The sequence below is a fragment of the Haliotis rubra genome, unplaced genomic scaffold (genome assembly GCF_003918875.1).
Source record: "Haliotis rubra isolate DU_JTF1 unplaced genomic scaffold, ASM391887v1 Scf458, whole genome shotgun sequence".
Taxonomy (NCBI): domain Eukaryota; kingdom Metazoa; phylum Mollusca; class Gastropoda; order Lepetellida; family Haliotidae; genus Haliotis; species Haliotis rubra.
The window spans coordinates 157,932-173,915 of NW_025767144.1; the positions used below are offsets into that span (position 1 = coordinate 157,932).

General features: G+C 44.8%; 1 protein-coding gene and 1 long non-coding RNA gene across 2 annotated transcripts; both read left to right on the forward strand.

Annotated features, from left to right (window-relative positions):
• The first annotated feature begins 152 nt into the window (after positions 1–152).
• LOC124290122 (BTB/POZ domain-containing adapter for CUL3-mediated RhoA degradation protein 3-like) lies at positions 153–15,869 on the forward strand. Its single transcript, XM_046726816.1, has 6 exons — positions 153–539; positions 992–1,248; positions 2,880–2,932; positions 3,772–3,970; positions 4,969–7,177; positions 15,859–15,869. Exons 1-5 carry the CDS (start codon positions 371–373, stop codon positions 5,155–5,157), a joined length of 867 nt encoding a protein of 288 aa, XP_046582772.1. The 5' UTR covers positions 153–370; the 3' UTR covers positions 5,158–7,177; positions 15,859–15,869.
• LOC124290126 lies at positions 1,514–2,140 on the forward strand. The gene is made up of 3 exons (XR_006901837.1): positions 1,514–1,586; positions 1,812–1,865; positions 2,021–2,140. It is a non-coding gene; the product is annotated as an uncharacterized LOC124290126 (long non-coding RNA).
• Positions 15,870–15,984: the final 115 nt, after the last annotated feature.

Sequence of the window (15,984 nt, forward strand, 5' to 3'; positions counted from 1 at the left end):
TTTACTTGGTTGCGTTGCCAATCCAAACTGTTTCAGATTATATAGCAAACTCAATTTAGTTTCAGTTTGTGAGGATTTACTTATTTCTCTAACCTCAGACAACAACAATCACAGCAATTTCGAAACTAACGACATCTGCAAGTATCCGGAAATAGAACAAGTTGACGTCATTTCCAGCCAGTACATATATCATGACACTTTCTTTGCCATATCTATATTTAGAAACGCCTATTTAAGCTGTGAGTATTTTGAAAACATTCAGAATTTGTTCATTTCCCGGCGGAACATACGTTTTATGCCATCGTAGACACCGAACAGAACAATTTTCTCCCCAAACGTTCGCCCAGTGGACTGGGCTGTTCCTACTGCAATGTCGGGCGACTCCCACAAAACGGTCATCAAAGGGAACACTTCAAAATATGTGAAGTTAAATGTCGGCGGCTCGTTGCACTACACGACAATCGGGACACTAACAAAGCATGACACAATGCTCAGAGCAATGTTTAGTGGACGGATGGAAGTGCTGACAGACTCTGAGGGTAAGCATCTAGTCCGAACATGACCAAAGCTCTGCTTCTCATTTGACATCGATTAAGAATGTTCATACTGTAGTGTATTTGTATGTTTTACTGAGATAGGGCCATTGTGCTGTATTCAGCATTTAAAGAATCAGCCTTGATGATTGTTTTTGGTAAGAGGTATTCAGCTATCTACTTCTACCATTCATTGATGGTTTTTTGGAGGTATGTGTGTTCAATATATGAAAGATGCTGCAGTTTACCATGTGGAGTTGTGCCCCTTAGTTTAAGTCATACTGAGTTGGTTCGAATCCTGGATATGACCAGATATTGAACTTTGATCAAAGTGGCATGTCAGAATGGCCTCAAAAGTTCATGTTAAAAAGGCATCAGAATGTTATGTTTATATGTGTTGACCTGACATCAGACTTTATTTGGCATATTTATTTCAAATGTTTTGCTATATCTTTCAGGCTGGATCCTCATTGACAGATGTGGAAAGCACTTCGGGACAATCCTCAACTTCCTGCGGGATGGAACACTTCCACTGCCAGAGAACCGCCGGGAATTGTATGAACTGCTTCAAGAAGCTAAGTATTACCTTGTACAGGATCTCGTCAAGTTGATTGAAGCTGCCCTGAAGAAGAAGGAAGAACTGGAACCAATCTGCAAGGTGCCCCTGATAACCTCAACACGAGAGGAACAACAACTAGTATCTTCCACTATGAAGGTAAAACAGTTACGGGGGCAGTCAAATAGCTTTGGGCCGCATGTTACACTGAAGGTAAAACAGTTATGGGGGCAGTCAAATAGCTTTGGGTGGCATGTTACTCTGAAGGTAAAACAGTTACATATTTCTGAAGGTAAAACAGTCAGTCAAATAGCTTTGGGTGGCATGTTACTCTGAAGGTAAAACAGTTAGGGGGCAGTCAGATAGCTTTGGGTGGCATGTTACTCTGAAGGTAAAACAGTTAGGGGGCAGTAAATAGCTTTGGGTGGCATGTTACTCTGAAGGTAAAACAGTTATGGGGGCAGTCAAATAGCTTTGGGTGGCATGTTACTCTGAAGGTAAAACAGTTATGGGGGCAGGCATGTTACTCTGAAGGATAGCTTTGGGTGGCATGTTACTCTGAAGGTAAAACAGTTACGGGGCAGTCAAATAGCTTTGGGTGGCATGTTACCTGAAGGCAAACAGTTACGGGGCAGCAAATAGCTTTTGGGTGGCATGTTACTCTGAAGGTAAAAACAGTTACGGGGCAGTCAAATAGCTTTGGGTGGCATGTTACTCTGAAGGTAAAACAGTTACGGGGGCAGTCAAATAGCTTTGGGTGGCATGTTACTCTGAAGGTAAAACAGTTACGGGGCAGTCAAATAGCTTTGGGTGGCATGTTACTCTGAAGGTAAAACAGTTACGGGGCAGTCAAATAGCTTTGGGTGGCATGTTACTAAAAGGTGTGTTACGGGGGCAGTCAAATAGCTTTGGGTGGCATGTTACTCTGAAGGTAAAACAGTTACGGGGGCAGTCAAATAGCTTTGGGTGGCATGTTACTCTGAAGGTAAAACAGTTACGGGAGCAGTCAAATAGCTTTGGGTGGCATGTTACTCTGAAGGTAAAACAGTTACGGGGGAGCAGTCAAATAGCTTTGGGTGGCATGTTACCTGAAGGTAAAACAGGTTCACAGGGGAGCAGTCAAATAGCTTTGGGTGGCATGTTATGAAGGTAAAACAGTTCATGTGCAGTCAAATAGCTTTGGGTGGCATGTTTACTTGAAGGTCTACATTCACGGGGCAGTCGGTGTAGCGCTGAGGTTATTGTTTAAAATGGTGTTTTAATTCAAGGTTCCCCCGTCCATATACATGTACGGTATGGTGCTACAATTGTCATGGTACTCACTTGCCATGTTTACTTATATCTACATCACATGTGTCGCAGGTTATTGTCCGAGACAAGTATTAGGAGACGGAGATGTTATAAAAAGCTGTTTATTTGCCTGTAATTAGAAAAATCAACATCATCAAATGTTGATATCTATCTGTCATCGTCCGAGACTGACAGGCTGACAATAGAAGGTGAATTCAAATTGTCCTGACGTCACAGGCAAAAGCCAATGAATTACCTGTGCGTCAGATACAGGTAGCACTGACAACTTATTATTTGATACTTGAGCAGCAGCCGTAGGAGAGGAGAAGGGAGAAATACAGCTTCCGGCGACACGTTTTATTACAGTCAATAGTGTAATGTTTTAAAAGCATGCATGCTTTTGACACCTTACTAATTAATGTCTTAGTGAAATATTTCTAGTAATATTACTTTTATTGCTGTCTACATGCTATTTATTGGTATTTCTGGCCATTTTCCAGCCAGTTGTGAAGCTGATCTGCAACCGACATAACAACAAGTACTCTTACACCAGGTAAGCAATGTTGAACATTTTCACAGGACACAACTCGTGGGGCAGAATACATTCCCAGTGTCCTGGGTGTGTACCCAGACTAAAACCATGACAGGATTCGGTTGACAACTAAAATGGCACTGTTGCCATCTGTGTAATGGTAACTCTGGTTGTCTCAAAGAACTGTCACTTCCACATGCCATGTTTGCTTGTCTCAGACTGGTGGACTTCAGTTCATTTGGAACCCGTCTTTGGTAGCTGACTTGTTTTATTTGTTTTATCATGCAGAATGGTGTGGATTGTTTCTCATACTGTCAACCACTGGTTTGGCTGTCATAGACACAGTTAATTACAGGCTGTCATAGACACAGTTAATTACAAGCAGCCATGACACAGTTAATTACAGGCTGTCATAGACACAGTTAATTACAAGCAGCCATGACAGAGCTTAAATATTGCTGTGATTGGCATTGAACTACCCTCGCCCAGTAACAATGGTAACTTAAATGCAGTTGTCAGTTGTGCTATTGTAGACCTGTGAGTTTTGCAGGTTCCAAAAGGAAACATTTACTCAAAATATTCCTTGTGGTACCATGTGTTTTTGTATAGCCAAAAATGTGTCATTTATTAATACCCATAACTTTACAAATAACCAAAATTGTAAAATTCATTCAACAATTGTGGTTTTCTCAGAGTTTTCATGATCAGTACATTTTTCTAAAGAGCACCTCAAAAGGCTTAAGATATAATTTGTATTAAACAAACTGTTACTTACAGTAAATTGTAATTATGCTGAGTTGTTTCTCTATCATGACATTTAAATGCCAGTATTTGTCATAGAATTCCCTGGTATGTTTCAGCAACTCTGATGACAATTTACTCAAGAACTTAGAACTCTTTGACAAGCTGTCACTCCGCTTTAATGGACGGATCCTCTTCATCAAGGACGTCATAGGCAGCAGCGAGATCTGCTGCTGGTCCTACTATGGACATGGCCAGAAGATAGCCGAGGTGTGCTGTACATCCATAGTGTATGGTACTGACAAGAAACACACCAAGGTACGTCAACCTAATGAAGGACCGCCTCCGTGGTGTAGTGGTTAGAGCGTCCACCCAGAGAGCGGAAGGTCGCGGGTTCGATCCCCGACCGTGTCATACCAAAAGACGTTAAAATATGGTACTTGTTGGTCCCTGCCTGGCGCTCGGCATTAATGTGTACAACAAGGACTGGTCGGCTCGGAGTCAGGATAATGTGTCTGAGTGGGGTATTCATGCTTCACTGCGGCATGGTATCTCAGTGGGCTAGCACTATAAAACCAGCTTCAGTCTGGGCTAGTACAAGCAGCTGCACATACATATACGCACGTCAACCTAATGACTCCAATACCCACCTTTATATCAAGCCCCAAAACCTCACTGATCAGACAACTACCTACCCCATCCCTTTTCAAGCAACTCATTTTGGACAGAGATTGGCATGGTTAAGGAAGTGATCAGATGTTTCAGAAATTCTTATGAAAGTTTCAGAAAACACCACCCCTTCTTTAATTTTGATCTTCTTGCATACAAATAAGCCAGAAAATTCTTTTAGATTGACCATTGAAGTGTTCCATTTCTTCTTGTTAGAGGTGATTATTTGGATCAGTGTTCAAGCTGAATGTTACCTATCTCTCATAACATCAACCACTGCTTATTTTTAACAAACCAGGAGGCGATGGGGTAGCCTAGTGGTTAAAGCGTTAGATCGTCACGCCAAAGACCCAGATTTGATTCCCGACATGGGTACAATGTGTGAAACTCATTTCTGGTGTCCCCTGCCATGATATTGCTGGAATATTGCTAAAAGCAGCAGAAAACTTAACTCACCCTCTTTACAGACCACCATATTCAAGCTTGTATTATGAATAAAACCATCATTCATACACATTGACTGTCCATTGCTTCAAAAAAGATGTAACCATGGCAACAAACAAGATGAAGGATAAGTATTAATTCACTCCCCATACTATTCCTCCCTTTGCCACCAGTCATGTACCAAATGTTTTAATGTTTTCCAGGTTGAGTTCCCCGAGGCCAGGATATACGAGGACACGTTGAATGTATTATTGTACGAACACAGAGACAAAGGACCGGATGCTGAACTTCTGCAAGCTACCAGGGGATACACTGTTGGGGGTAATGGTTACCATAGCGACGAGGATGTGGATGAAAAGCTGGATTTGGTTGACAAGCTCCGTAGAAAATGAAATGCCAAGTATTGTGACATGTGCTCAAATCACAGGTCAGGCATGTGGATTCCATGGACAGCAAGGGGAGATAACTTGGCTTTACATGCATGATATAGTCTAATGCTGATGTGATATACTGACAGGACCACCATGCTTGTCAGATAAACAGCATTCATATTTATGCAAGCTGGTATTAACTGCAGACCTATGAACGCACCCCAGTGTTATCGTTATCATATTGATAATGTGGAACTGTTATGCATATGACCAAACACTTAATGCCAGTATTAAACCAGAATCCAGTATGCTGTTGATAGGAATGTTTTAATATTGGCAATAAGTATTGGTTATTAATAGAGCTAATTTGAATTATTTATTTGCTGGTTTGTGGTGTCTGTCAGTTTGGAATTTCATCTTAATCTTTGCGTACTTTGATGAACTTGCTCTGCTTGCAGAATTCTTCCTCATCACTGGACATTGTGACATATAGTGATATTTGTTGTGGATAAAGAAACGTTTGTCATCATGTATGATATGATACCTTTCCTTTCAGCTAATAAGGGGGCGGTGGGGTAGCTTATGAAGACCCAGGTTCAATTCCCCATGTGAGGACAATGTGTGAAGCCCATTTCTGGTGTCCCCTGCCGTGATATTGCTGGAATATTGCTAAAAGCGGCGTAAAACCTTACTCACTAATGGCTAATATCATCACTACATTTGCAATAGAAGCATGGAAGATTCACAGAAACACAGGCATAACACAGCTGATAAGTTTCACCATGAACAGGGTAATCTTGCTGAACACACTGTACGAGTGTGGTGTCCAGTGTTAGAAGTTACTGAATTTGGGGTGCTTCTAGTTTTGGCCAAGAATGTACAGTGTACAGTAGGAGCTGTTTGGTAACCACTTGTTGTTAGTCACAGGGTTGGGGGTTTCTACAGTGGCTTCAGTTACTGCACATTACACTACAATAGTTGGTTTCATGAAAGTGGGAACCCACGTAATTAGTCCAAATTAACCTTACAATAAGCTTCATGGCTGGCACAAGTCTGAGAGTATCAAGACACAATGACAGTTCACCCACGCATATGTTCCACATTGACTTTATTCTGTATTGATTTCCAAACAACATTTTCTAAGTTTTGCCATGAACAGAACTATGTGAGTTAGCAGTAATTCGCCATGTCACAAGAGAAAATTATGACGATAACTATGTCCAGGCTGCATGGAATATGTCCAGGAGTCATTCGTTGTTAAGTGCAACCAGAAATAAACAATAGCAGGGGTCAAACCGAAATTTCACACATGCTCAAAACTTCCACACAGGCAATGTGAGGAATGTCTGGGGACTGATGATATCCCTTCTTCCACTAATACGGGGCAGTGGGGTAGCCTAGTGGTTTAAGCATTCACGCATCACGCCGAAGACCAGGTTCAATTCCCACATTGGTACAATGGGTGAAGCCCATTTCTGGTGACCCCGGCTGTGATATTGCTGGAATAATGCCAAAAGCGGCGTAAGACTAAACTCACATAGTATGGAGCAGATTACGATATATGGTGTGTCTCATGTCGTGACTCATGTATCGCGGTATGTTCTGGTAAATGAGGAGGGAGTTTTGTCACTTCCCTGCTCCAGTCACTCACAAACCTTTCAGACATCTGTACACTATTTGATACATATCTCATTAACCATGATGCCTCCAAATTCTGCTAGCGCATCACACAGCCTTTTGATAATCGTTCATGCAGCTATGACGGTATTTTGAACCCAACAAAACAACTTTGAGACACCTTACATGTTAACTGTGCTAATGTCCCACTTTGTCGTTGGCATTTCTGTATTTTTATCTGGCTTTGGTACAGGATATTTTATACAACTGAAAATCCTGTTCTGGTCCAGGATGAGGGAACATAGCAGCCAGACTCACGAGAGGCCCTCTTTGAATGCTTTACTGAAGTTAATGTCTCTTGATAGATGGGTTCAATGCTTCCACAACTACATCGTACCATGAACTCTAAACTTCTTTTTAAGCAGTGATTTGTGAAAGGTGCATTTACACAGGACATGGGCAAAGGTCCATGTTATCCAGGTCTGTTGGCAAGTTTTATTGTCTTCCATGTTCTTATCCAGGTGAAATGTCAGCTGTGTCCTCTGAAGAAGATCAGGCTGTTGATAATGGTGATGTTCTCCCAGGCCCCCCTGAAGGTGACCTAGGAGTTATCCAGGTCCCCACAAGGTGTATGTTATCCAGGCCCCCCACAAGGTGTATAACATCCAGGCCCCACAAGGTGTATGTTATCCAGGTCCCCACAAAGGTGTATGTTATCCAGGCCCCCACAAGGTATATGTTATTTCCAGGCCCCCACAAGGTGTATGTTATCCAGGCCTATGTTATCCAGGTCCCCACAAGGTGTGTTATGTTATCCAGGTCCCCACAAGGTGTATGTTATCCAGGTCCCCACAAGGTGTATGTTATCCAGGTCCCCACAAGGTGTATGTTATCCAGGTCCCCACAAGGTGTATGTTATCCAGGTCCCCACAAGGTGTATGTTATCCAGGTCCCCACAAAGGTGTATGTTATCCAGGTCCCCACAAGGTGTATGTTATCCAGGTCCCCACAAGGTGTATGTTATCCAGGTCCCCACAAGGTGTATCCAGGTCCCCCACAAGGTGTATGTTATCCAGGCCCCCACAAGGTGTATGTTATCCAGGTCCCCACAAGGTGTATGTTATCCAGGTCCCCACAAGGTGTATGTTATCCAGGTCCCCACAAGGTGTATGTTATCCAGGTCCCCACAAGGTGTATGTTATCCAGGTCCCCACAAGGTGTATGTTATCCAGGTCCCCACAAGGTGTATGTTATCCAGGTCCCCACAAGGTGTATGTTATCCAGGTCCCCACAAGGTGTATGTTATCCAGGTCCCCACAAGGTGTATGTTATCCAGGTCCCCACAAGGTGTATGTTATCCAGGTCCCCACAAGGTGTATGTTATCCAGGTCCCCACAAGGTGTATGTTATCCAGGTCCCCACAAGGTGTATGTTATCCAGGTGTAAGGTGTATGTTATCCAGGTCCCCACAAGGTGTATGTTATCCAGGTCCCCACAAGGTGTATGTTATCCAGGCCCCCACAAGGTGTATGTTATCCAGGTCCCCACAAGGTGTATGTTATCCAGGTCCCCACAAGGTGTATGTTATCCAGGTCCCCACAAGGTGTATGTTATCCAGGTCCCCCAAGGTGTCCCCACAAGGTGTATGTTATCCAGGTCCCCACAAGGTGTATGTTATCCAGGCCCCCACAAGGTGTGTATGTTATCCAGGTCCCCACAAGGTGTATGTTATCCAGGTCCCCACAAGGTGTATGTTATCCAGGTCCCCACAAGGTGTATGTTATCCAGGTCCCCACAAGGTGTATGTTATCCAGGTCCCCACAAGGTGTATGTTATCCAGGTCCCCACAAGGTGTATGTTATCCAGGTCCCCACAAGGTGTGTATGTTATCCAGGTCCCCACAAGGTGTATGTTATCCAGGTCCCCACAAGGTGTATGTTATCCAGGTCCCCACAAGGTGTATGTTATCCAGGTCCCCACAAGGTGTATGTTATCCAGGTCCCCACAAGGTGTATGTTATCCAGGTCCCCACAAGGTGTATGTTATCCAGGTCCCCACAAGGTGTATGTTATCCAGGTCCCCACAAGGTGTATGTTATCCAGGTCCCCACAAGGTGTATGTTATCCAGGCCCCCACAAGGTGTATGTTATCCAGGTCCCCACAAGGTGTATGTTATCCAGGTCCCCACAAGGTGTATGTTATCCAGTCCCCCCACAAGGTGTATGTTATCCAGGTCCCCACAAGGTGTATGTTATCCAGGTCCCCACAAGGTGTATGTTATCCAGGTCCCCACAAGGTGTATGTTATCCAGGCCCCCACAAGGTGTATGTTATCCAGGTCCCCACAAGGTGTATGTTATCCAGGTCCCCACAAGGTGTATGTTATCCAGGTCCCCACAAGGTGTATGTTATCCAGGTCCCAAGGTGTACAAGGTGTATGTCCCCACAAGGTGTATGTTATCCCCACAAGGTGTATGTTATCCAGGTCCCCACAAGGTGTATGTTATCCAGGTCCCCCACAAGGTGTATGTTATCCAGGTCCCCACAAGGTGTATGTTATCCAGGTCCCCACAAGGTGTGTATGTTATCCAGGTCCCCACAAGGTGTATGTTATCCAGGTCCCCACAAGGTGTATGTTATCCAGGTCCCCACAAGGTGTATGTTATCCAGGTCCCCACAAGGTGTATGTTATCCAGGTCCCCACAAGGTGTATGTTATCCAGGTCCCCACAAGGTGTATGTTATCCAGGCCCCCACAAGGTGTATGTTATCCAGGTCCCCACAAGGTGTATGTTATCCAGGTCCCCACAAGGTGTATGTTATCCAGGTCCCCACAAGGTGTATGTTATCCAGGTCCCCACAAGGTGTATGTTATCCAGGTCCCCACAAGGTGTATGTTATCCAGGTCCCCACAAGGTGTATGTTATCCAGGCCCCCACAAGGTGTATGTTATCCAGGTCCCCACAAGGTGTATGTTATCCAGGTCCCCACAAGGTGTATGTTATCCAGGTCCCCACAAGGTGTATGTTATCCAGGTCCCCACAAGGTGTATGTTATCCAGGTCCCCACAAGGTGTATGTTATCCAGGTCCCCACAAGGTGTATGTTATCCAGGTCCCCACAAGGTGTATGTTATCCAGGTCCCCACAAGGTGTATGTTATCCAGGTCCCCACAAGGTGTATGTTATCCAGGTCCCCACAAGGTGTATGTTATCCAGGTCCCCCAAGGTGTATGTTATCCAGGTCCCCACAAGGTGTATGTTATCCAGGTCCCCACAAGGTGTATGTTATCCAGGTCCCCACAAGGTGTATGTTATCCAGGTCCCCACAAGGTGTATGTTATCCAGGTCCCCACAAAGGTGTATGTTATCCAGGTCCCCACAAGGTGTATGTTATCCAGGTCCCCACAAGGTGTATGTTATCCAGGTCCCCACAAGGTGTATGTTATCCAGGTCCCCACAAGGTGTATGTTATCCAGGTCCCCACAAGGTGTATGTTATCCAGGTCCCCCCACAAGGTGTATGTTATCCAGGTCCCCACAAGGTGTATGTTATCCAGGTCCCCACAAGGTGTATGTTATCCAGGTCCCCACAAGGTGTATGTTATCCAGGTCCCCACAAGGTGTATGTTATCCAGGTCCCCACAAGGTGTATGTTATCCAGGTCCCCACAAGGTGTATGTTATCCAGGTCCCCACAAGGTGTATGTTATCCAGGTCCCCACAAGGTGTATGTTATCCAGGTCCCCACAAGGGTATGTTATCCAGGTCCCACACAAGGTGTATGTTATCCAGGTCCCCACAAGGTGTATGTTATCCAGGTCCCCCACAAGGTGTATGTTATCCAGTCCCCCCCACAAGGTGTATGTTATCCAGGCCCCCACAAGGTGTATGTTATCCAGGCCCCCACAAGGTGTATGTTATCCAGGTCCCCACAAGGTGTATGTTATCCAGGTCCCCACAAGGTGTATGTTATCCAGGTCCCCACAAGGTGTATGTTATCCAGGTCCCCACAAGGTGTATGTTATCCAGGTCCCCACAAGGTGTATGTTATCCAGGTCCCCACAAGGTGTATGTTATCCAGGTCCCCACAAGGTGTATGTTATCCAGGTCCCCACAAGGTGTATGTTATCCAGGTCCCCACACAAGGTGTATGTTATCCAGGTCCCCACAAGGTGTATGTTATCCAGGTCCCCACAAGGTGTATGTTATCCAGGTCCCCACAAGGTGTATGTTATCCAGGCCCCCACAAGGTGTATGTTATATCAGTCCCCACAAGGTGTATGTTATCCAGGTCCCCACAAGGTGTATGTTATCCAGGTCCCCAGGTCCCCACAAGGTGTATGTTATCCAGGTCCCCACAAGGTGTATGTTATCCAGGTCCCCACAAGGTGTATGTTATCCAGGCCCCCCACAAGGTGTATGTTATCCAGGTCCCCACAAGGTGTATGTTATCCAGGTCCCCACAAGGTGTATGTTATCCAGGTCCCCACAAGGTGTATGTTATCCAGGTCCCCCACAAGGTGTATGTTATCCAGGTCCCCACAAGGTGTATGTTATCCAGGTCCCCACAAGGTGTATGTTATCCAGGTCCCCCACAAGGTGTATGTTATCCAGGTCCCCCACAAGGTGTATGTTATCCAGGTCCCCACAAGGTGTATGTTATCCAGGTCCCCACAAGGTGTGTAGGTGTGTATGTTATCCAGGTCCCCACAAGGTGTATGTTATCCAGGCCCCCACAAGGTGTATGTTATCCAGGTCCCCACAAGGTGTATGTTATCCAGGTCCCCACAAGGTGTATGTTATCCAGGTCCCCACAAGGTGTATGTTATCCAGGTCCCCACAAGGTGTATGTTATCCAGGTCCCCACAAGGTGTATGTTATCCAGGTCCCCACAAGGTGTATGTTATCCAGGTCCCCACAAGGTGTATGTTATCCAGGTCCCCACAAGGTGTATGTTATCCAGGTCCCCACAAGGTGTATGTTATCCAGGTCCCCACAAGGTGTATGTGTTCCAGGTCCCCACAAGGTGTATGTTATCCAGGTCCCCACAAGGTGTATGTTATCCAGGTCCCCACAAGGTGTATGTTATCCAGGTCCCCACAAGGTGTATGTTATCCAGGTCCCCACAAGGTGTATGTTATCCAGGTCCCCACAAGGTGTATGTTATCCAGGTCCCCACAAGGTGTATGTTATCCAGGTCCCCACAAGGTGTATGTTATCCAGGTCCCCACAAGGTGTATGTTATCCAGGTCCCCACAAGGTGTATGTTATCCAGGTCCCCACAAGGTGTATGTTATCCAGGTCCCCACAAGGTGTATGTTATCCAGGTCCCCCACAAGGTGTATGTTATCCAGGTCCCCACAAGGTGTATGTTATCCAGGTCCCCACAAGGTGTATGTTATCCAGGTCCCCCACAAGGTGTATGTTGTTATCAGGTCCCCACAAGGTGTATGTTATCCAGGTCCCCACAAGGTGTATGTGTTATCCAGGTCCCCACAAGGTGTATGTTATCCAGGCCCCCACAAGGTGTATGTTATCCAGTTCCCCACACAAGGTGTATGTTATCCAGGTCCCCACAAGGTGTATGTTATCCAGGTCCCCACAAGGTGTATGTTATCCAGGTCCCCACAAGGTGTATGTTATCCAGGCCCCCACAAGGTGTATGTTATCCCGGTCCCCACAAGGTGTATGTTATCCAGGTCCCCACAAGGTGTATGTTATCCAGGTCCCCACAAGGTGTATGTTATCCAGGTCCCCCACAAGGTGTATGTTATCCAGGTCCCCACAAGGTGTATGTTATCCAGGTCCCCACAAGGTGTATGTTATCCAGGTCCCCACAAGGTGTATGTTATCCAGGTCCCCACAAGGTGTATGTTATCCAGGTCCCCACAAGGTGTATGTTATCCAGGTCCCCACAAGGTGTATGTTATCCAGGTCCCCACACAAGGTGTATGTTATGTTATCCAGGTCCCCACAAGGTGTATGTTATCCAGGTCCCCACAAGGTGTATGTTATCCAGGTCCCCACAAGGTGTATGTTATCCAGGCCCCCACAAGGTGTATGTTATCCAGGTCCCCACAAGGTGTATGTTATCCAGGTCCCCACAAGGTGTATGTTATCCAGGTCCCCACAAGGTGTATGTTATCCAGGTCCCCACAAGGTGTATGTTATCCAGGTCCCCACAAGGTGTATGTTATCCAGGTCCCCACAAGGTGTATGTTATCCAGGTCCCCACAAGGTGTATGTTATCCAGGTCCCCACAAGGTGTATGTTATCTCAGTCCCCACAAGGTGTATGTTATCCAGGTCCCCACAAGGTGTATGTTATCCAGGTCCCCACAAGGTGTATGTTATCCAGGTCCCCACAAGGTGTATGTTATCCAGGTCCCCACAAGGTGTATGTTATCCAGGTCCCCACAAGGTGTATGTTATCCAGGTCCCCACAAGGTGTATGTTATCCAGGTCCCCACAAGGTGTATGTTATCCAGGTCCCCCACAAGGTGTATGTTATCCAGGTCCCCACAAGGTGTATGTTATCCAGGTCCCCACAAGGTGTATGTTATCCAGGTCCCCACAAGGTGTATGTTATCCAGGTCCCCACAAGGTGTATGTTATCTCAGTCCCCACAAGGTGTATGTTATCCAGGTCCCCACAAGGTGTATGTTATCCAGGTCCCCACAAGGTGTATGTTATCCAGGTCCCCACAAGGTGTATGTTATCCAGGTCCCCACAAGGTGTATGTTATCCAGGTCCCCACAAGGTGTATGTTATCCAGGTCCCCACAAGGTGTATGTTATCCAGGTCCCCACAAGGTGTATGTTATCCAGGTCCCCCCCACAAGGTGTATGTTATCTCAGGTCCCCACAAGGTGTATGTTATCCAGGTCTCCCACAAGGTGTATGTATCCAGGTCCCCCACAAGGTGTATGTTATCCAGGTCCCCACAAGGTGTATGTTATCCAGGTCCCCACAAGGTGTATGTTATCCAGGTCCCCACAAGGTGTATGTTATCCAGGTCCCCACAAGGTGTATGTTATCCAGTCCCCTACAAGGTGTATGTTATCCAGGTCCCCACAAGGTGTATGTTATCTCAGTGCCCACAAGATGTATGTTCTTTCAGTCCCCACAAGGTGTATGTTATCCAGGTCTCCGCATGGTGTATGTTATCCAGGCCCCCACAAGGGGTATGTTGTCCAGGCCCCAACAAGGTGTATGTTGTCCAGGCCCCCACAAGGTGTATGTTATCCAGGTCCCCACAAGGTGTATGTTATCCAGGCCCCCACAAGGTGTATGTTATCCAGGTCCCCACAAGGTGTATGTTATCCAGGTCCCCACAAGGTGTATGTTATCCAGGTCCCCACAAGTGTATGTTATCTTTGACCCCACAAGTGTATGTTATCTTGGACCCCACAAGTGTATGTTATCTCAGGCCCCAAAAGATGTATGTTATCCCGGTCCCCACAAGATGTATGTTATCCTGGTCCTCGCAAGGTATATGTTATCTGGGTCCCCACAAGGTATATGTTATCCAGGTCCCCACATGGTATATGGCTGCATTTCCCAAGGGCAATGGAAAATCTCTTCTGTTCAGATGTTTTTCGAAAGATCGTCGATTCTGAGACATAGTAGTAGATGTAGTGGCTATAAACAGATGTAGTAACAATAGACATAGTAGCAGATGTAGTAACAGTAGACATAATAGGTGCAGTAACAATAGACATAGTAGCAGATATAGTAACAATAGATATAATAGTAGATGTAGTAACAGTAGAAATGGCAACGAAGAGGGTCCATCAGCGTTCTCAGACCTGGAAAAGGCTAATATGTTGAATGAATACTTTGAATCTATATCCAATTTAGAAGAAGATAAGAAATTTAGACCTGCCTCCGTTTGACAAACGCACTGACGCGCTTTTGGAAAATATAGTTCTTACCAGTAATGAAATATCCGATATTGTTAAATACTTGCCTGTAAAGAAAGCTGCTGGCCCCGACAGAATCGGTCATCAATTGCTTAAGAAAACGGTCAACTCTATTAGTTCCGTACTGTGTTTATTATTCAGTATGTCCCTATGTTGTGTGTATCCCAATAATTGGAAATATGCCAATGTAATGCCTCTATTTATATGCCAATGTAATGCCTCTATTGGTTTATAAGTTATGTAAGCAATCGTAATCAATCAGTGTTTGTTAATGGAGCTTTATCCACCCCGAGAATGTTAAAAGCTGGCGTTCCACAAGGTTCAGTTCTCGGTCCTTTCTTGTTCATTGTTTACGTCAATGAAATAGCCGATATACTCTATTGTTCAACCAGACTGTTTGCTGATGATACGGCCCTTGGGGCTATTTCAGAAGAAAAAATACTTAATGGAAAAAACATGAATGATAATCTGACCTTATTGAGTAGATGGGCGAAGGAATGGCTGATTAAATATAATCCTTACAAAACTGAAGCTATGATATTTTCTGTACAAGATAGTGACCAACCTATTAAGCTATACTTTGATGTAGCAGGGATACTCTACAACACCTTATATAGTCTCCCTGGATGGAGTTAGTATAGCTATTGTTGATTTTCACAAACACCTGTGGCTAACTTTTTCTTCAAATGGTAGTTGGTGATGTCACATCGGAAATATTGTGGAAAAAACCTCTAAAATGATAGGTGCCTTAAGAAAATTTAAATATATAATGAACAGGAAAACGTTATCAAGAATTTATACAGTGTTTATAAGGCCACATTTTGAATATGCGAGTGAGGTATGGGATGGGTGTCTGATTGAAGATTCAAACAAGTTAGAAAGACTACAGCTTGAGGCAGCTCGTATAGTAACTGGCCTACCCAAATACACGCCGAATTCTTTATTATGAGACTGGATGCTATCAGAGAGAAGAAAGAAGCCTAAACTAAACTTGTTTTATAAGATTAAACCTGACATTGCCCCGTCTTTTTTAAACGAATTGTTACCACCTGTTGTAGGAAAAAGAACCCATTATAACTTACGTAATGCTGAAAATTATACTGTGCCCAATACAAGACTAAAATATTCAACATCTTCATTTATTCCGTCAACCATTAAAGTCTGGAACAATCTCCCGTCAACTGTAAGAAACTGTGACTCCATTTCCTCATTTAAAAGAAACATTACAACAATGCGTAATAGTGCCCCATCATACATTCATCTGATATAATATACGTAAGCTAAATATTTTACACACAAGGTTAAGATACAATG